The sequence below is a fragment of the Centrocercus urophasianus genome, unplaced genomic scaffold (genome assembly GCF_019232065.1).
Source record: "Centrocercus urophasianus isolate 14NV4802_14NV808 unplaced genomic scaffold, USGS_Curo_1.0 seq_11, whole genome shotgun sequence".
Lineage (NCBI taxonomy): Eukaryota > Metazoa > Chordata > Aves > Galliformes > Phasianidae > Centrocercus > Centrocercus urophasianus.
The window spans coordinates 19187438-19209240 of NW_024884253.1; the positions used below are offsets into that span (position 1 = coordinate 19187438).

The 21803-nt window shown below is 41.0% G+C and overlaps 1 protein-coding gene across 2 annotated transcripts in view; it reads right to left on the reverse strand.

The window, feature by feature from the left end:
- GRHL2 (grainyhead like transcription factor 2) overlaps positions 1 to 21803 on the reverse strand; it is a 59385-nt gene that overhangs the window by 1493 nt on the left and 36089 nt on the right. For both annotated transcript variants that reach the window (XM_042808786.1, XM_042808787.1), the window contains 7 exons: positions 18921 to 19079; positions 13261 to 13348; positions 13035 to 13174; positions 10931 to 10962; positions 9392 to 9486; positions 4756 to 4841; positions 216 to 280 (listed from right to left, as the gene is read on the reverse strand). In XM_042808786.1, coding sequence (XP_042664720.1) covers positions 216 to 280; positions 4756 to 4841; positions 9392 to 9486; positions 10931 to 10962; positions 13035 to 13174; positions 13261 to 13348; positions 18921 to 19079 — 665 coding nt within the window. The remainder of the gene's footprint in view (positions 1 to 215; positions 281 to 4755; positions 4842 to 9391; positions 9487 to 10930; positions 10963 to 13034; positions 13175 to 13260; positions 13349 to 18920; positions 19080 to 21803) is intronic.

Here is a 21803-nt window from a genome sequence, read left to right on the forward strand (position 1 = left end):
CATAAATACTGCTCCTTCACAGTAAGCCTATGAATGCCAGTCAGAGAGAGGCTGGATGTTTCTTCTTTTGCCACCGTTTGCTTTTTCCATAGACAGTAAGATTTTAGGGCTGTGGGCAGGTCTCCTAGAAGAGTTTGTACTGTCTAGTATAATGATGCCCCAGGCATAGTTGGGATCCCTGACTGTCACAGTTAGTTTACTTATCGCTTACTTACCCCTTTTTGCTCTTCTTATAAAGTTTTGCAATCTTTTCCACTGGCAATCCATATTTCTCAGAGATCTGAAATCATCAAAACAAAGGAAATAAAGACTAATGAGGAATAGCACCTCACTTCTTCACTTTACATAAGGCAATTTAAACATCGTCTCTGCAAACTTTGACAGGATAACTATGAAGAAAAGTCTCAAGAGAAAAGTTACAACGACATTATATCTTTATTTAAGGATGATTCGGGGAGAAATAATCCTAAAAATCTTCATTAAAAATACTAACTTTTCTATCCAGAAACTTGGAGACTACAGTTTTCACAGATATGATTTATCATTGCCGCAGCATTTTCTACTGATCTGCTTGAGAATTAACACACTCCCCAGGTTCAGATGCTACCCAGGAATTTCAATCCCATCAGCAATCTTTCTGCCTTTCCTTACTCTGATTTTCTGGACTCATGGAAGCAAATACTCCTCATCCAAGGCAGAAGACAGGTGAGCAGCAACACAACAGGACACCTACTATTTCTCAATGGCATTTCAATATCTGTTAAGCTAACAGGACCCTTCATGGCACTCCTTTGGCCTGAAAAGTATCTTCTGGGTCCCTTTTCTGGTGGGAGGCCATGGTACTGCACAGACCACATTGCTGGGGAGGTGGCTCAATTACTAGGGTTGCAAAACGAGAATGCTGTATCACAGAGCATCACCTGAATGTACTCATAACGAGATGCCTCAGAGAAGTCTGTTAACATGGTAAAGGACTTTTAAAATCAACTCCTTTACATCCACTCACATGATAAAGTAAACAATACAGCAAAACTTTGAGTGAAGAATGTAGCCAATAAATTGCCAGCATCAGCAAGCATCCTTCACTGCAATGTTTTGGCCTTAGTTTGCATCAGTGTGTTGGCTCACTCTAAAACAAACCTATGGTGCATTCCTGGAGCTGATGTTCCTGAGAACTGAGAGCTTCCTTTCTAAATTATGACTTTTCTTTGAGGGAACGGGTCTCACCACTCACACTTTAGAATAGGATTGTCCCAAGAGGAAGAATAATTATGGAAAAAGGACCTTTTAGTCAGTGATTAATGAACTGTGGTATGCTACTGCCAACAAAAGTAAGCTTCTTGCTCTTCCCAGGTTAAATGAGGTTGCAGCTAAATAGCTGACTCTTTTCTTCTGCATCAGAGAACTGAAATGCACAATTAAAAATCCACTAAAACCTGTCAAACATCAATCACTGTGAAATCCTTTCCTTGTGTTTGTGCTCAGATTGCCATTGAGAAAAGTCATATTTTAGAAAAGTAAATGAAAGCAATTATGAAACAGAAAATGAAAAGCAAGCAATGAATAAAACTCAGCACCAGGGACAGACTCAAATATTCTCAGGTTAAATCTCAAACACGGCTCTCATCCAGACAGATAGAAAATTAACTAGCCTGTACCTGCCTACATCACCTATACTTGTGTAATTGCTATCTTGCCTAACACAGAATTTTCTATTTAGGAAGTACAGCATAACTCCAAGATATGACAAGCCAATGAAACTTTGACACCACCAACAGTTTCCTCTGCTTGCAGTTTCTATCTGTGGCTAACAGGGGATGATGTATTTAAGGAGCATCGGGTAGGGTTCACCAGACCCACCCACTCCATACCTCACTTTTACTTGTGCCAACATGTTTCACTGCCCTCTTGGATACTGTGCTGGAGATACGTGAAAATGTCACAATTCCTGTGTGAATATGAGGAAATGCTGTATCTTCTTGGGCACGTTAACTCTGAAGCTAAGGATATTGTAAAGATCAATGCTGAAGACTTGATACAAACATTCTTTTCTCAAAGAGGCTTACTAGCAGTTAATATACAGCATTCTGCACGTTCCAGCATCAAACTTTCCTTGGATACTTGCGATGCCTAACACTCTTGCATATCAAATGTTGCTCAAAGTGGTTTGGGACCCTGGGACACCACTTCCTACACAAGCTATGAATGGTGGGGCCAAGAAAGTCTTGCTTGTCACACTGTCTGTGACAGGTGTGGGATTTACATGATATGAAGGGATTAGTGAGCTTTGGGAAAGACTTCCAGCCAACTGACTAAGCACATTTCTCAGGAACCCCTAAGGATTCAACCAATTATACTAAATGGTGAGCTGTGGAAGCACGGCTTGAAGCAGGAGAATGGAAAAGCCTCCCACTCAGAGGCTCAGAAAGCAAGTCTCCAGTACAAATGTGCTAAGTCCTGCTGCAGAATCTGAGAAAGCAGAGAGCTAGCATCTGCTAGGGCATCTCACTTAACACCCTTTTCTGAAACAGGTTTGTTGCCAGCTCAGGGGGAAAAACACTACTGTCAGCCTCCACATAAAACAGGATTTTGTGTCTGATCACAAGCATGCTACAATACAGTAATAAAATATATCTTTATTTGGAGTATTTTCCCATATAATCTCTATTGTGAAATATTCTAAGCAGAGAATTCTCTGCTTCCCTTAGGATGCCTGAAGCTGTGGGACATCCTTCAGAGTGGTACTGAAATGACAGGCTGGTTATCCCTTTGGGCTGCAGCCTCCTGGCATGGCAACTCTGTCTGTAGCACACATCTGATTGCAGAAGCCACCATAAATGCTTTTTCTGCTCAAGTCAGGATGACACAAAAGACACAAAAATGACCTGGGCTGGTAAAGGAATGCAGGAAAATATCTCTGCCAATTTATTCCTATGGATTCCTCTGTTGCCCTAAATAGGTTGGAAGAACACATACATATAGACATGTACAATAAACTGTGGTCTAGCAAGCTCTGTTGAACTCAGCTGGTTTTAATTTTAGAAAGACATTGGAAGATGCTTGAATTTCCCAGTTTAGATCATCCTCTGTCATGTTAGACTGCAGCACCTACTGAGATCCAAAGAGTTAACCACTTTGGATGGAATTTGGATGAGTCTGAAAGCAGGATTTGGATCTGGTCAGTCACCAGATCTTCAGTTTCTTGAATCCTTGCACTGAACTTAGAATTGAGTATTTAGGATGTGCACAATTACAAAATTGCATTATGTGCTGAAAAGATTGCAGAGAAAGTAGTTTAGAGTATATAATTTGACAGCTTTTTGGCATTCACTTATCTACTATATCCTACCAAAGAGAATTAAAATTTTATGAATATATTCCTTCCAGTGATCTGGGACATTTTACAACAGATTAGATTTCTCTGGTGCTGAAAACATGCCACTGAGTTAGCAGCTGTGCTGACAGAATTATACAGAAACCTTTCCTGTTTCTGGACCAGCTTTATTTTTACGGTACAAAGTAGCTGGATACAGGCATTAAGAGGCACAGAATACCGAAGATAAAATGTTAACGTTAGCATGAAGTGTTATGGAAGAATTAAAACTTTCTTTTAACTTTCATATAAAGACAAGATAACATCACGTTCCAGTTTTACCATGAATCCGATTGCAGCCCCTTCAAGTGAAGCCTTCCTATTATTATACATGTGCATTCTGCACAGGTACAGCGTTAGCAGAAGAATCATTAGGCCATTTCTGTAACGCAGCTGACTCACCTCGGAGATACCCTGATCTGAGTAGGTGCTTGAGACAATCCCAAAATCCACAAGATCTTTTTGTCTTGTACTTCTGGCCAAGTAACTCAATCCCTACTGCACTATATTTGATACGTGCTACAAGACACTGATGATTTTATGCAAGCATGAATATATATACTTCTAGCACTCAGCTGAGCTCTCTAGAGGCATTTTCCTCCATTCCCATCTTCTCAGGCCAGGCAGTTTCTCTCTACAGGTCAGTCTCATATTAGTTCCCCACCTAAGCAATGAGACACACAATTGCTTCTTCACCCTTCCCCCACCAAATTCCACACAGATACTAGCCATCAGCTCATATAAACAGTATTAACTATAAAAATATCCACTCACAACCACAGATAACATGTAACAAAGAAAAACTCAAGAGAAAGATGCATCTTGACAAAGAGACAGGCTTGAGCAGGTCACAGTGGGAGCTAGGGATGGATAAGGCGTGTGAGACAGGAGTATGAATGACCTGCCTGCATTGGCTCATGACCTGTCCCTTGTGTGCTGAGACAGCACTGCACAAAAGCCAGATGAAATTCACATGGAAACAGTGCATCTTTGGTCCTCTTCTTTAAAAGATGGCTCTGAATGCACCAATGAGCACTGCAGAACATTCAACAGGTTCTGAATCAGCAGTTCAATAAGAAGTGTTTCAGAAAACGAAGCCTTTATTTCCCTGCTTTCTTGACATTGCTTAATTAATGCCATTCCTCAAGGGTTGGCTCTCCAATAAACCAGTTCTGTGAGTCTATTTTATCTCAGTAATTTGCTGACAGCATTCAGTTTAAAACATGTCAACATTTCAGAGATGTGCTCCGAAAAGCCCTTATTAAGCTTCTAATATATCTGAGAATAGCTTCATCTCTCTATTATATTTTATCTCAGCAACACATTGAGAGTCTCAAAATTTTCTTACTAAGAAAGATAAAGTAAGGACATTGGATACTTACCGCTTCCATTAGCCCCTTCACTGTGGGCGATTTCAGCATCAAGGCATCAAACACCTCATCTGTCTCCTTCCTCACATATAAAAGCACTGAAACAGAAAAAAGTCAAACTTGGAGCAAGTCCAGCCAACTAAACAGATGAAACACCTCACATTGAGTAGAAAAATGAAATGCTGAAAATGGTTTGCTCTTAAAAAGAAAAGAGGAATTTCCTATCAACAGTGATCCAAACACGGAAAACACACCACGGCTGCTCTGAAAACACACAAGGGAAACGCAATGAATTTAGTTCAATGTGGGAAATCTAGGCATTCAGGAATTCAAACCTCCATGTACGCAGAGAAAAGAAACCCCAACAGAAAATGTTTTGTCCTGTGACAAAACATGCAAGCAAGGACTTCCTTTTCTTGGCTTGCATCTTCTCCAAACTTCATCCAAAAGACTGGGAAAGACATTAAAAAAAAAAAAAAAAAGGCAAAACTACATGGCAAAAGCAAACAAAACAGGTACAAAAAAGGAGACCTGTAGCCAATCCTCACAGACAAGAAGCAATAAGAAGGAAAATAAATGCTAATCACTGATAGAGAGACTTGCTGGTTATCTGGCAAAAGCAAAGCAGATGTGTATAAAATAAACAGAAATAAACATAACTTAAGACTGTACCAGCATGAATTCAGGCATATTTGCAGCAAATTGTAGCTTTTTTGCCCATGTTTTCAAATGATTGGAATAAGGCTTAAAACATGGCTGCCCAGATCAGTTTCCTGTCTTGGTCTACAAAACCAGGTGTCAGAAATAATGGCAATTTTTGCATCTTCAATTTAAAAGTATTAGCCTCAAATTGGCTCTGCATACCTGTTGTAGCAGTCTTTTTACCTGCATTTGGCATTTGAAAGAGTCCTTTTTGGTGTCAAAGAAGCTGAGATAACTTTGGCTCACAAATTAAACAATGGTCAGAATATAAAGGAACAAAAATTTTCACAGCAGTAGTTAAAACTTGATTGGTTTTGATATTCTTACTTGCATGAGCAAGCACTCTTTTCAAATGTTATTTTTATTTGTACTGACATATTTTCTGTTTCAGTAATACTTTTCTTGCAACTAGAGGGCTGTCCTGTAACTTCCAGCTTTTCAAACATCTGAACCATCTGCCAACCTTAGTAACTAAAAACGTGTCTGAAAAGAGGAAAAATCCCTCAGTCTGAGGCTAAAGATGGGGTCACGGTACAAACCAAGCACTCAGCTTTAAACTGCTCTGTTGTGTTTGGCATCTCAGGGAATGTTATGATGAATGAAGGATCCATTACAAGGATAACAGACCTGAATCACTATTACACACACAGAGAGCCAGGATTAGTAAACATATTGGAAGGGAGGGGTGTTGGTTTTCTTTCCCAATAACAGGTGTGAAAAGCCCAGTTTTGATTCACTAGCACGCTTTTCCATAAATGACTCCTGGCAGCATCAGTGCCTTAAGATCCTGCCTCCTCTCTGCTCTTGTGCTCCATTATTCTGGCCCCTGTGAATCCTCCTGCACTGCAAACAAAAAGAGCAGATGCATGTGAAAAAATAGCCCAGTTCTGTGAGCTGTTCTTCAGACTGCCCTCTGCTCCAGTTGACAAAGCAGCCCAGCAAACCTTTGTGTGATGATGTGACTCAACCAGCACTAGCAGCCTGTGCACCTATTGTCACCACCTCCATGCCACCTTGACAATCTCACTTCAAAAGCAGAGACTGCAATATTTGGGGGAAAAAATATCTTGCATCAGGCAGTGAGTTATTTTTGACAGAGTAAGACAAATTCAGATTTTCCTAATCTCTGCACTACCTGGACTTGGCTTTCAGTGTTCTTGTCAAAGCTGCAGCCCACAATACTCCCTAATGCTCTTTAGATGTTAAAAGGAGTTGCAAAAGGCAGAAGTGACAAATTTATCTTCAGGTACTTAAAAAATAGCACTGATTCACAAAACCACACCAGTAAGCAGCTTTTGTTGAATGCAAGGCAGGCTGTTGTATCTGAGAGATTTCTGGAAGTCAGGCCACTCAACAGGGGTTTTAAACATGAATGTGAAAGAACAATGTCAGACAGCTCTTCTGAAAGTGTCAACAGCTTGGATCTCAATTGGCAAATCTGCCAAGGTGGAAAACCAACAGCAGACATGGCAAAAAGGAAACTAAAAACGTGATGAGAGAGGAAGTCCTCTACTCAGACTGGCAAGCTGAGCACAGGTGTCACCAATGCCCAGCCTCACACTGAGCAACCAGGGCACTTTGTCAACACATCCCTGCATGGAGATGTGGCACATTTTAGACAAGGAAAGTAGGGCTGGTAGCTGTCACCAGGCTTTCCTTTTCTACACTTGGAGTTTTCACTGATCGCCCAGATACCAGTTCTTCAGCTAAAAGAGTTAGAGAATGTATTCATAGGGATGGTTCACCAAACCTTATCTTTTTTGAACCCAAAATGGTTTAAGTGTTTAACACAACACTTCAGAGAGAAAAAAAATATGACAGGCTGAGAATGACGAGATTGGAAACCAACCTGATTTGTAACAGGGCTGCTGGATTTATAATGGGAAACTTCCATTGAAATCTGCACATAGTGCACATTAACATCCTCTACATTTCTGTGTTGGGCACTTGAACTTTCCACAGAGACCAAGGACATGAAAGATACATTCAAACAGATGCAGCTATCTGTGTGAGAATATGAAACTTGTCTCACTGATGGTTTGTAACCCCCTTCATAACCCTATTCTCTTGAGGGCTGTCCCTTGGTACTTAGATCCAAGAGGCAGAGGGGAAACAACACACTGTCACTCTAACTCTTCATTTGCACTTGAACCCCTCACTGGGCCCAAGCTTCTAGAAATGCTGGACTGGGGAAAACAAGTGGAACAGTAATGCCCAGAGACTCCTGTGGCAAAGACAGTATTGTTAAGTGGGCAGATTCAGCTGGAGCTCTCCATCAGTACAATCCCAGATGTAGGGTTCCTGATGGCAGGAAGCTCACCAGAGCAAAGGCCATGCTGGAGGAGGTTTGGCCTCCTGCCAGCATCGACCAAGTTGCAACAAATACTGAACAGGAAGGGGATGTGAAGAGAGCATCCTCCAGCTTCTCTGACTCCATGCCTCTCCTGGATTTAATTATTTAGCATAGTTTTGTCATCAGCTGAAAAACATTTTTTTCTTTTGCATCTTCCCCTTGAAATAGTTGCAATTCCTGGACAATATTAAAACAATTTACCACAGCAAAGGATAGGAATATTCAAAGCAAAGCAATATCTCCCTGCAGGCACCTCTCCAGGCTTCCAGCTGGGAAACCCAGGTGAAACTGCAGTAAAAGACAGTTCTTAATGCAGTCCTTGTGGCTGTCCCCTTCTGCTTGATGTAGCCCAGAATGATAATGTGAGTTTCATCAAGGCCTTGAATCAACCAGATGCAAGCCTGTGGTGAGTGCTGATCTCATATTATTCACTGAAAGGATTAATTACAGGAAGAATATGCTTACATTCATTCCAGGAAGACACCACTCTCTGTCCTGTAATCTTGTATGCTTCCCTTGGTGCAAGCATACTACCTCACCAACAGAAAAAATTTGCAAATACAGGATTATGGGAAGTTGAGTCTTACAAATGGTGCAGATGAGAACAACCGAGCTCACTTCTATACCTTGTTGCCCTGTTGTCTCACAAACTGATAGGTGAACCTCAAAAAATGAATGAGCTTGATCTACATGGGTTGGTCAAACCCAGGATTCTCCAATAATCTTACATGACAGAAGATGAGATTGAAGGAATGGCAAGTATTCTTCAGAGTGCCTAACTATGGCAGAGTAAGGCATTATTACATATAACTTTGTGTTGTAAAATACAGCTCATAAAGCATATCTTGTGGACAAAACCACCTTACATTCATCCTTATCTTCTCGCAAAGTTGACAGCTCTATCTAAACCACTGTTTCAATGTTATTCAAGCTAACTTGCACTGGTATGAACTTGAAAATGGGTTAGACTGATAGAGCATATGAAATGAACACAACTGTGGTAGTATTCTCTCAATGCAGCGAAGAACAGTTAAGGGAAACAAACTTTTAAATAACTTAGCTATGTCAACTGGAGGATGTCTCTCCATGCCTTAGATTTCAAATTGGGTAGAAAAGTTCTGAGATTTCATTCAGGCTAATCTCACTCTGCAGACAGCACAAGCTTGCCTGTGTAATGTCTCTGTATCTGACCCAATGCATCTTGCATATTGCCTGTGATCCCAGCCAGAACAGAAAAGATGAGCAGAAGTTAAAAATAAACAAACACAGACTCGCTACTGGAACATTTCTGAACTATGGAGTTTGGCCAAAGGCCAAGAAACTTTCTAATTTTTTTGCATCTTCTACACTTGTGTCCTGATCCCTTCTTGAGATTGTGCATGGTTCTGTCTCTTTTTCAGCTTTTACATCATTATTAGCAATTGCTGAAGTGCCACCTTGTATACTGGGCAGGTGTGATGATATCTTCTCCCATCTGTACTATGTTTGTATTAGCATCAAACAACTGCCTTTGTCTAAGCCAGATGCATCTTTCATTGTCTGAGAGTAGGACTCCCAGAACAGTAGTTTTAACCACTAAGAATTGATAATTACCTCTTTTCAGGCCTTCTTCTTTCATTTGTTTCAAAGGGGATGGACCAAACTCCTCCTCCACAGGTCGGAACATCCTCTTGACCAGGACACTGCTACTAGAAAACACACAACAGGGGCCATGTCATGGAAAACTGTGCTCCCACCAACAGGAAAGAGACAACAGCAGCAGTTACACTCAAAGTGCAAAGGTACTCTGGCAAAAGCCCTGCTACCTACTCAAGTAACAGACCATAAATTGCATGGATTTAGCTTTTCATGCATATCTGAACTCTCCAAGCTTCTCAAATTGCCTAGACTGACTGACTGGGACAGGTGACAGGAAATAATATATTCAGTGCGACATATTATTTAGAAAACACTCAAGACTCTTAACTGTTTAAATCCATATTTAGGAACTGGAAGAGTTGGTGAGGAAGAAGCAACTGAGTAAAGAAGTGAATTCACATTTGTATATGCATTCATCTCTTTTGGGAGAAATGCACTTTGCATTCTCTCTTTTTGGAGAGAGCCTTAGAAAATACCAAAAGCATTTCTAAAGTCCAAGGCCACACAACACAGTGAGTTTCAAAAGGAATAACACCTGGAGCCAGATCCAGCCCACAGCTGTGACAGGCCCTGCCGGGGAGCTGAGGGCTTATAGCATGATGGCCATGAGAGAGCTAAGGCTTACATGGTTAGTGCAATAACACCCTTTGTTGCTCAAATTTCACTGTGAGTCTTATGAAGAACATCAGCTTCACAGAAGGAACAGAAAGGGCCTCATGTTTTGAAGTCAGTGTTAGCTGTTGGTGCTCAGCCACCACCAACCACAGTCCACCTTTTGTGACCACTGGTGAGTTCAGCTGTCTGTCTCCAAACTCTCTGACTGGAGTTTGCTCCCTTGAGATTCAACCAGCTTAGAAAGGTGTGAGGGATGCATGCCGCATAGTTAATACTGGCTGAACTCCAGCCACACATGTTCAAGTCCTTGTTTTGTGACTCTGTATTTTAGAGACTTTCTGTAATTCTTCCAGTTCCTCTAAAGCCAGACAGTGAGCACTCCCATTTCCAGTCTTCTCCCTTCCCAGGATCTCCCATTCTATTTCCTTTCTCTTCTGATATTGGGGCGTTTGCTCTGCATTTGCTCTATTTGTCACATACACAAGTGCCGTTAAACAGCTTCCAGGAATGTGAGAGAATTTTAGTGCTTCATTAAACAATTCATGGTTTTATGATTATTTGAAGACCATTACATAAAAGACTCTTTATTATCAAATATATTGCCCTAACCTTGTGTTGAACCTTACAGCTCTTCAAATTGTTTTACACAGAAATGTAAGAAAAAATAGGTATGAAAAGGAGACAGTTCATATAAAGGGAAATTAAGCTGCATTAAACCTTCTCTCTACTATTTCTACACAAAGTATTCACCTATCATTGGTGATGAGAGAACATGAGGAAAGGGGGAGAGTGGGGTCAGTATTAGTTCATATTTTTATGCCTGCTTTCTGCGGATTTGTACTGCCAACTGCAAAGCCAATGAAACAATAAATGTCTTACCCTTCTCTCTCATCATCTGTATTATAGTAAACCTACAAGGAGAGAAAAAGAATTATTCCAAAAACTGACACATGCCTAACAAAGCAACTTCTAATGGGAGAAAAGACAAGTGGTTTGCAGGTTCTTAATCTGTTAAAAATCCATCTTCTATGAAGCACACACATCTCCAGTTCTAATTTTGGTCAGGATGAAGTGCAGCTTTGAAAAATTGCTGTTGAATATCATCTATTTGAAATACATCTGAGTATTTTGACAGACTTTGTCCTCTCCTCTGGTTTACATAATTTTTCCATTTATTTTACAATTTTCTAAATCAGATCACTAATCACCCAAATTATCCTTAATATGATTTAAGCCACAACACTCAAAAGCTTTTTATACGTATTTAATATTGTCTGAAAACCTAATTAAACAATCAGGACCAATATTAAACCAGAGCCCAAATGGAAATGCAATTGCTAATGGTACAGATGATCTTTTTGCACAGGCTGTGGGCAGGAGAACAAGTCCAGATCACAGTTTTGTGTAAATCAGTGGGACCAGATTTACAACAGCAACAAATATGGCCAACAGGAGCAGCAGAGGTATAAAATCACAGCCCATGACAGAAGGCTTTATACAACAGTCAGCCAAATTCCCCATATAATGCCTGCAGTGTGGGTCTGTACCAAGAAGAACACCCGTATTTCAGCTGCTGAACTACTGAGCCAGTGTGGGGTGAAGGCAGGGCATTGGAGCCCTGACGAGATGCAGCACACATTTGGCTGTCACTTGAAGGTTTGACTTCTGAGCCTGTACAATTTGTACAGATTAACACTCAGAGGTGTGTGTAAAGCTGAACTCTACAGTATCTGAAATGCATTTTAAGTCCAGGAGCTACAAAACACTGTCACAATAAACTGTTCTAATATTAACCAGCATGCAATGCAATTTTAAAAGTTCAGGCTAGCAAGAACACTGATATTACAACTAACAGAGCAGAAGACAAGGATGAACATTGCCTAAAGCATCTTCCAGTTATTTGGAAAATTATTTACAGGATTACATACACTGAAGAACGCTTCCACCTTCTTCTGTTATGAGACAAATCCACACTCTGTTTTGAAAGCCATGAGGACAGAAGGTACCAGCACTGATATGTGAGTGGGAGTCTTTCCAATTTGGGAGGGCGAGTCAGAGACAGCTGTGATCGCAACGTCTGCACTATTTGTGCTCTGCTCTACCGCAATCCTCTCAGCTTTACAACAAATAGCAATTCAAACTCAGTATCATTTAACCTTCATTATTTTAATGTCTTGCTGTGAGGTGTCTGTAAAGTTTCATCATCTACTATTTATCTTTATAAACACATACAGAAATGTCTCATTCCACTTCCTTAGAAGCTAATAAATAACAAGCTCATATTTGAAAAAACTGTCAGAGCTGACCCGAAAATTCAGGTTTGCAATTTCCCACCAAGTAATAAAGTAGGTCTTAAAAAGTCAGGTCAGGAGACTTCCTCATACTTACTGGTGATAATGATTCCATGACTTCAGCACTAAGCCAAAACTAAATATGTTTTATTATGCATCAGTATGATGGAATTTTACTTCCCATAATACACTGTATACTTCCTTCTAAAGAATTGCCACATCTCCAGGTGATGCCTAGAGAGTGGGCAGTAGTGTTTCATAAGCCTACCCTTGTACAATGAGTTTAGTCTTTGTTTTCAGTCTTTCCAGACAGGGAGATCTCTTCTGCCACCAGGTGGCACTTCATCTCATCAAGACAACTCAAACGTTCAAAAAAGACTTCTAGTCACTCATACTACTAGTCCAAAATTCTTGACTTCTTCCATTCCTTACTAGCAAAAGAATGTCAAAATCATAACAAACATAGAATAGTCTGTTATTAATGAAGTATACATTTATTTTTGGGCACCCAGAACTAAGAAAAGCATTTGTCTCCTGCAAGCTAAATTATTCACCAAGAGCTGCATTTACCAAAACCAAGTGCTGAAACAAGCAACCACCAATAACAGTGCTTTGTATTTATACAGTCTGCCCCAGAGCACATGCAGTTGGATGGCAGGTGGGCACCTGCTCGTCCCATTATTATTTCCTACCTGTCCAGTTCTTTGTAGGTTTCCAAAGTGAACGTCTGGTATGAAGAGAACTGGCTGGGAATCCAGGTCAGTCATTGTTTTGAAGAAAGTTATATCACTCTTTTTTTGCAGAGGGAGCGCACTCAGCTTTCCTTCAGCTGCTGGGAGGATCACAAAGTAATGCAGCTATGAGAGAGGGCATGCGAAGCATGACTTAGCCCAAAACAGAGAGGCCCATCTTACTCACAGTTATTACAGGAGGCTTGGGATGCTTGGCCCTTGCCTTTCTTCCTATTCTGCTTCCTTTCTTCATCTCGGATTTTCCTTTCTGCTCCCTGATGCAGAAAAGACAACCCACAGATATTATTAGCCTAAGAGGAACAAACCACTGAGAGCATCATGCCCTGCAATCAAAAATGCACAAACGGAGAATGGTTATCCCATTACAGCTAAATGCAGCCAGGCTGTTGGGGAATGTGAATGGTCAGCCCACTCTCTATTAAGCACCTGTATCTGAAATTTAGGCTGGCACCTAAATCCAGCAGCCCCCAGGGTTGAAGCCAGAAAGAGGAATAAACCAGTGTGCATCAGTGCTACTGGTGTGGAGGAGATAGGACCAATGGCTTCAGCAGCATGAGGTCTGGAGGAGGCCTGTTGCCAACACCCAGCACAAAGGGCTTTGTGCATCCAGCATCTCAGCAAAGGATGGAGCTCTCAGGCCACATAATTCATGCGTGTACATAAAGCATCTGCAGGATTCTGTCATCTTAGATCACGTCTGTGCTAAGCTTTTCCCTAAATTCCCTTCCACCCACCTTGTTTTGGGGGTAGGATTGCTTTATGCTGGCCAGCTCTATAAAGTCCTTTGAGATTAGCCAATACAAGAATACTACACCAACAGCTTGTTTTCAATGCAAAGGCTCATTACAGAAACCTACAGGCATTTCAAACAGGGAGAAACCCTGGAGAAACTGGAAAGCATCGTAACATTACCCTATTAGGTCCCAGGAACTCCTGGGAAGTTGCAAGCCCCTGTTGTGTAAATACTTTCTTGGTAAGTTTAGAAAATAAAAGTTGTTATTGAAATAAAAAGCAGTAACACCTCCTTTGAAGTTCTCCTAATTTACATTATAAATATGAAAACAGTCATCTTGTGAACTGTATTAAAGATCCATTTGCTCCCAGACTATCGGCATGCAAAACTTAAGGATTTTTTACGAATTAAAATTAGAAGTTTCTCTAAAAGAAAGCAAAACATTTTTTCTCAAGAAGGCGAAATTCACACATAAGCCAATGAACCAAGCTCAAAAAGGATTAAAGAAAATATCTGCTTTCTGGCTTTAAACTATGAGTGACTTTTCAAAGGAAGAGTGGTGGAAGAAACATCTATTTAAAAAACATGAAGGTGTCCAGCAGAAACACTGCCTTTGGACCCAGGCCCCAGCCCTGTTCTCACTGAGATCAGCCACAGGTGTTGCGTGAACTCCGAGGGATTCAGAGTTCTGCTCTTACCGAAACTGCTTACAAGGCTTCCTGCTATTTGACGAAGGCAAAAATAGGCCCCACTGCCAGTGTTCTGAAGGCCTCAGCCCTACCTCTCAGTGTCACAGCTGACTGCTCGCAGGTGTTGGGACAGGCTTTGAAAGCAATTTTTTTTCACACGGCAGCAAGCAGCTGTTTCAGGAGAGCAGAAGCTGAGGAGGACTCAGCTTTTTATACACAATAAATAATGTATGGTTTCAGACTTTCCTCAACTGTCTCTTTAACTATGAGCCCAGGAAAGTATGGCAGCTTTGTCCTCACATGCTTAAGATGCGACACCCTGCATGTGACTGCCAAGCATGGCAGCCTTCCCTGCCTACCAGTATTATTGGTCTAACTTGAGCAACGCAGTCACTGCAATTCCTAAGAAAGCCAACAATCTGAGGCAGGCTGGATATGAAGCCTACTGACATAAATGGAAAGGTTCTCACTAAAAATGCTGGATAAGATAGAGAAGTGCTTGGCAGTTTGAAAGATTTGCATAATATAATCCACTGACACCACCATTAGGAGGCACAGTGGGAGGTGAGACAGGATGGAACTGCTTCTGGACCCCCAAAACCACCTGTTGGCCCTTCAGAGCAAGGAGCAGCCTATAAGGCACTGTGCAGGGCCAGCCAAGCCTGCACAATGTACGTACTTGCTACAGGTGCTGACACAATGGACCACAACAGGAATTTTGCATACCAGTATTCTTGCTGGACCATTTTCACAGCAGAGACATATGACATATCGAATAAATCAGAAATTGCTTATCAGGACAGAATAAGAAATAACCCTGTCATAGGGGGCTATAAATCAGGCTCTGACCAGTCAGAATACATAGGGAGCTTTTCATTTTTCACTGGTGTCTGGAATGTGTACGATGCAACTCGTTCTACCATCAACAATTAGCAAAACCCACCCTATGAATTTCTGTTGATTCAAAATATGGTGTTTTTTTTCCCCCCCCCCAATCTTCAATTCCTCCAAGGTTATATCTTTCAAGGTGTGAAGCACTCTAGCTCCAGCCCAGCAAAGCCTTTACCATTGTAAGGATCACTCTCATCACCACCACAAACTCACATGTACACCTTTTTCTAGATTAAGGCCAAAGAATTCGCACCTGGTAGGACAGACCCATAGACTCCAGCCTTTTTCTCTCTACGGCTGAAGACAAGCAGGTAATTACAGTTGCTCAGTACCCTTTAACAATCCACGGAAAACAACTGCAATTTTACTTTGGAGTGTTTGGATATTTGCCCAATCAAGCGCTTCTGCTGCTTTTTAGCAAAGCTAATCACATACAGAAAATCAGAATGTCCCTGAATTACTAGTTCCTTCACACTCAGTGGCTAAAGCATCTTGCAATATATAAATAGGGCTGGCAGCAAGTTTCCTTGACAACATACTTAAGGAATAAAAATTATATTCTCTTATCTTAATGTAGCATAAGAGATCTGCATGTGATAAAAAAGACCTCAAGGGCAAAACGGATTAGCACTGAGAAAACAAAATGTGCACTGTAACAGCTGCTTTCAAGACTGTCTACTAGAAAATAAACACAGAAAAAAGGTTGGAGAATGAAGAGGAAACAAAAATGATTACACCACTTGCAGCCCTCATCTGCATACATTTATGTTACATAAAGAATACATTGGACCTGTGTGGCTTTCTAGTTTAAATGTAAAAGAATACTTAATTTCAGTAAGTGCTCAAGTGAATACTAATAGACAGAAAATATGTGCTACTTAGCTAGATGTAGTTCTATTTCTTCAGATACTCTTTCCACAGCGTGTGTGCTATGTTTCAGCTGAAGGATGTAGTTTATCAGCAATGTTTTCCTTAAGACTTACACACATCTACCTGTGTTTTAACTAGGATAAACACATCTACTGCTCTGAAAGAGGCACCACAGCTGCAGACAGACCATTTATAAAAACAGACAAAAACAAATACTTCTTCGTCTCTGTTTCAAACTAAGATACATTTCAGAACTTCAGTGGGAGGAATTTACTGTGCAGTTCCCCTAATCCAGATAATTTTAATAAATCAATCACTTTTCTTACCAGCTTCTCTTTGTGATTGCCACACTGGGGTATAATGGTTCAATTCAGACTTTTAGAATGTATCAAATGATCATATGCTTGCTACTTACAATCACTCCATAGTATTTTTTTTTTAATTAATCATGACAAATTGGGCAAAAAATTGTCTTTGCTCTGTTGCCTTTACCAAGCAGACACTGAGTCCTGTCATTTTCACTAACGGGTAAGTATAAGACCTGGAGGAGCGACCCTCCACCCAGCATCGTGTCAGCCACTGCCAGGATATATTCTGGCACCTTGGAAAAGATGGCCATGTCCAGCTCCATCAGCTGTCTGCAGCTGAGTGCAATGTGCAGTTGTGAGAAACACAGGATGGCTCCCATGTGGACAGGAGCGCAATTGCCACGCTGAGCTGGCACAGGAGTTTTGATTCTCCAACCATTTATTGATGGACAAAAGCATAATGAGAAACTGATGTCAGTAAAGATAGGCCGGTGTAAAGTGAGAGGAGAATTGGGCTTCAGCCTCTTTCCAAGTGCCAATGAACAGAAGTTGTCATATGAATTGACCTAGATAATTTTCATTCAGTTTTATTTACTTAATTCATTTTCAGCCTTGCATTAAGTTGAAAAGCCTCGTGTGTGTGTGTACGCATGTATACATTTATTTTATATATACACATCTCATTATCAATACCCTTGAGCCCTCCAGTTCCCAGTTTCAATAGTTTTGATACGCATAATGCTTTAATTACCCCTGTGATCTCTTCTTCTACTTTGAGGCAGTTTTGATTAGAAGTCTTAACATTAATTTCCTGCTTCCTCATCTGGATGTTTGAAGTACCAATTAAGCCAGTAGATGCAGTGAGCATGTATTATTCAAAATCTCCACCAGTTGTGTCTGCGGGTCACCCTTGATGAGTTTGTGTTCTGAATTTCCTTCCTTTCTTTTAATAATTCAATTTTTTTCTAATTGCTTTTCAAAAACAGGTAGATGAAAATGACTTGGTATTTATGGAGCTTTTAATATCTATCTGCAGCTTCAAATCTCCAAATATTTGACATTCAAAGTTACAATTAAAAGTGTAACACTTGGACTGCAAGAAGACCTCGGTGCATACATTTACATTCATTATTCTCAAATTTTTTACTCCAGTAATACAACTGACCAATTAGCCCCCACGATCCCGTTGTCAAGACAGCAAGAACAGAACTAACTGAAAAAGGGGAAGGAGCAGTAGCAAAGACCTGGAACAGTTGAACTCCTGCCCTTTCCATTATAAAGTTAATGCCACGTATTGCCAGGGGCAAGGCCTTTTGACTTTCTGCTCCCATCTGTAAGATAGGAAGACTAATTTGGATAAATTTCCAAGTCACATAAAAAGATGCAAGCTCCTGAATCCCTGAACCTTGACGAGAACCCAGGCATCAACCCTCCCTAGGAAGATCTTTCCCAGCAGGGATGCCAGGCGTTAAATACAAATGAAACGTAGTCATGCTACATTTAAGAATTGTCATCACAGAGATAACATTTCAGAACAGCTCTTTCTATCTGGTGATAAACAACTGACCATGACGTTGTCAGACTCATTAAAACGTGATCTATGTTTTGATATTGAAAAGTAACCTGCCAAATTTTACCAATCCCTACAAAGGAATGAGAAAAAAAACACTGTAAAGGAATTAATTATGCAAAAGAAATGAGCAAGAAACAAAAGATACTGAAACACAACATGAGAATGTTTAACATATTTTTGCAGTTGGTTTTGAATAAGAAAATTCCAGTGATGAAAATTTTCATTCAAGCTCTCAGAATAATTGTTTGTAATCAAGCAGTAAAGAAGCCATCAGTTACATCACTGGGTCTTTCTAAAGCATCATTAAAGACAAATTAGCAAACCTTTATTGAATAAAACTCTATCACAGCTCTCTATCACAGATCTCTCCACAAAGTTGCCTATGCTGACTGTTAGAAGTAGAAGGTATAACACCATCAGAATGGCACTTGCATAACCCTATGGTCAGTGTTGACTTCTCAAGCAGAGATGCATCTTAGTGCATTCTGTGACTATTTTGATCTTCGTGTGCCATGACCTATAATATGCTGTCCCTGCACAGTCCAACTACTGCTCACAAGCCAAAGAATCAGGGCCAAAGAGGCTGCAAAGCAGTAAAATAACTGGGTGAAAACCTCCTAGATTTGTGATACAGCTGGTCCAAATTCTACCAGAAACATAACTGGGGAGAAAAACTTTTTATTAGATCTAAAATACAGCAATAATAACAAACTGTCAAATGAGGTGCTTCCCTTATCCATGGTAATTGTACATTCCACTTACCTTATCGCAGAAAACCTTGATCTGGCAGTAGGCTCGGTGGATGGGTTTATTGCTGCGGTTGTTGTAGCTGTATGTATCAATTTGAATCATCAAAGGAAGCCCCTTTACACCTTTTTGAGAAGAGAAGTCTGTGCTCAAGCAGTTCACTGTGATGAAAATCTGTGTGACAGAGAGATGACCTTAAATGACGTGCAAACAACCACTAAACTTCTGGAAACAGAGAAGAGCAGATCTCCCCCCCCAAAATATTAATTCAGACAGTATCTCCGTTCTAACAACTCACACATTTATTTATTTTCCACTTCTGTCCTAAGTCCAGCAAAGGTGCTCCCACGTTGAGAAAGGGAATTTTTAAGGCATGTATCAATGCTTTAGTTTGGTTCAGTTCCCATCTGAAGTGAATCACTTGATTGCCCCAACTTACCATGCCTTGGATCAAAGAGCCAGTGTGCATAAACTGGATTCTTTTGGGAAGAGTCAGAGCAGAAGTGACCCAGGAGAACACCCCAGATGCTCCAGCTGCTAATGGCTGCTCAGTTTGTGGGAACTGATTAAAGATAATGTAAGATAAAACCTCCAAAAATATGTCTCACGTGGATTCTTTAGAACTGGAGTCAGTTCTTTAGCCCTAACTTGTTCCACTCCACAAACCTGACGTGTACATTTATACTATTTGTTAACACAGACACAGTGAGATGACCTTGTATTGTCCTTCCCAGCCATCTTTGGGCCTTCTGACACCTCGCAACTCACAGTCAGTGCGCTCAAGCAAAAATCCTACGCTTTTTCAAAGATTCTTTCCATGCTCCTAACACCAGTACTCTTTCTTCCATCTCATTAACAGATAGCCCTAATCTTCATTGTGAGGGTCCTTCGCAGTCTCTCTTCAGTGTCCAAAAAGCATCTCTTCTTCTCTGTCAAACTGGGAAAAAGCTCCTTAAATACTTCTAATGCTACCTCCAACCTCTTCTCAGAAGCCCACCACTTCCATGAAGCATCTACGAAACCTGACAATGCTTTTGATCCCTGACAAACTCTGCCTGTATGTTCTTCAAAAACCTGTTCTCATGCTTTACTATACACATATTTACATCTGCAGGTAACCAGTAGTTATCTCCTGCTTTCTAAAACATACATTTTACGTATGTTGCATACAAACTATCGCTTCTGCCTTATGTTCATATAGAAGCTGGCAGAAGGGTCTCCCACCTCCAAGCTTCTTTTGGTGTAAAGAAAGCTGCTGCTGTGATCTGCATTATCACTAAGATCTTTCAGTCAGGGCAGCGTGCATGAAATATGAGAGATGAAACTGTATTAAAAAAAGCAATTTTTCTTCCCAGGGAAGAATTTGTGCTTTACATAAGAATTTTTACCAGTTGTATGTTAAAATAATTCTACTTTCCACTTGTGCTTAGTTAAAAAAAGAAAAGAAAAAAAAAAAAAAACAAAACACACACACAAAAAACAAGCACTGGGAGGTATGAAAAAGGACAGAAAAAATTGTCAGTGTTCATTCCCTGAGCCACATCGATGTGCAGCTGCTCCAGCAGGATGAGCACAGTGAGAAGGGCTTTGGAACACCACAAATGCACACCCTGCCAGGCAGAGGTGAGGCCAAAGGCCCCCCGAATCTGGGAGGACTCAAGAATGAAGGAAGTCTTCCCGCTTGACTATAAACAGGGCAAAACAAATGAACAAAATGCAAACACCCCCAAAAGAAAGGTGAGTTCAGAATAAAGGTCTCTGGTACAACTGGTGGGGGATACTTTACCCTAATGGCAGAAGGTACATTACAGGCAGGTTTTTACGATGGAGCCAGAGCAAGCTTGTTTGCCTGACTGAGCTAATAGCACCTCTGCATTTCTGCTTCAGATGGTATCGCAGAGCTGCATTTACAAATGAAATAGTTGAACTTTAACTGTGGGGAGAGGAGGGAGGTGGGGAAGGGCCCTAGGTGAAACTCTGATTTTGAAACTGATAGTGTTATTTCTGTTTCAAATTACAACTTGGTCTCCTCCAGATCCAAAGGTAAGTGTGGATATGGGTGCATATGCCTTTGAAATACGATGGCCTGAATTTTCATTTGCCTTGAGACTCCTTTACAGCATCAAGGCAGTGCTTTAAAATGTGTGTGAACACAGAGCACTTGAATGAGGTCTGGCATGAAACAATCCTGCCCCGCTGTGCTTTAGCATACTTCTACAGTGGGATTTTCCAAACCGTATGTTAAAGTGTGAGGGGACAGACAGGCTTTGCATGCACCACCCCTACTGCACACTCAGCCAAAAGGCAAAGAAAGGCCTTGTCCTATCTTCATCAACCACATCCTCTGCGTGTCACCTCTCCCACTGCCTCTAGGCATACAGAGCACAGTAGGAGCGATGGGGCAAGACAGACTTTATGGATTTGAGAGTCCTCACATAGTGGATTACTCATTATGAATAATAGATTGGTGCTGTGAGATTCGATATCCTCATTGTGACACCGCAATACATAAGGAGCTCTCTGAGGAGCAATGATCACTTTAGGTTCACATGCACAAAGAGTACACTGCTTTCTGTCCTATCACTTGTGCCTTGTGGAAAGACAGATGGATTCAAATTAACACATTTCATTTATTGTTGGAAACATTTTCTCTCTTTTCACAATCTACTAGCTTTTCTTTAGGGCACAACACTGAGTGAGGTTTTGGAAAGGGGAGGGAGGATGCAGAGGGAAGAGGAAGATGACAGAAGTTGTGTTACTTGAGTGAAGTATTTTTGCTGCCCCATCCTTAGCCCTCCTCTCACCCCCCCAGTGCAGTCCCTGCCACCAGCTCACAGTGAGCTGAGCCAAGGAGCACAGCACGTGGCCCCACAGGCAGCCTCAAGCAGGGGAAGGCCC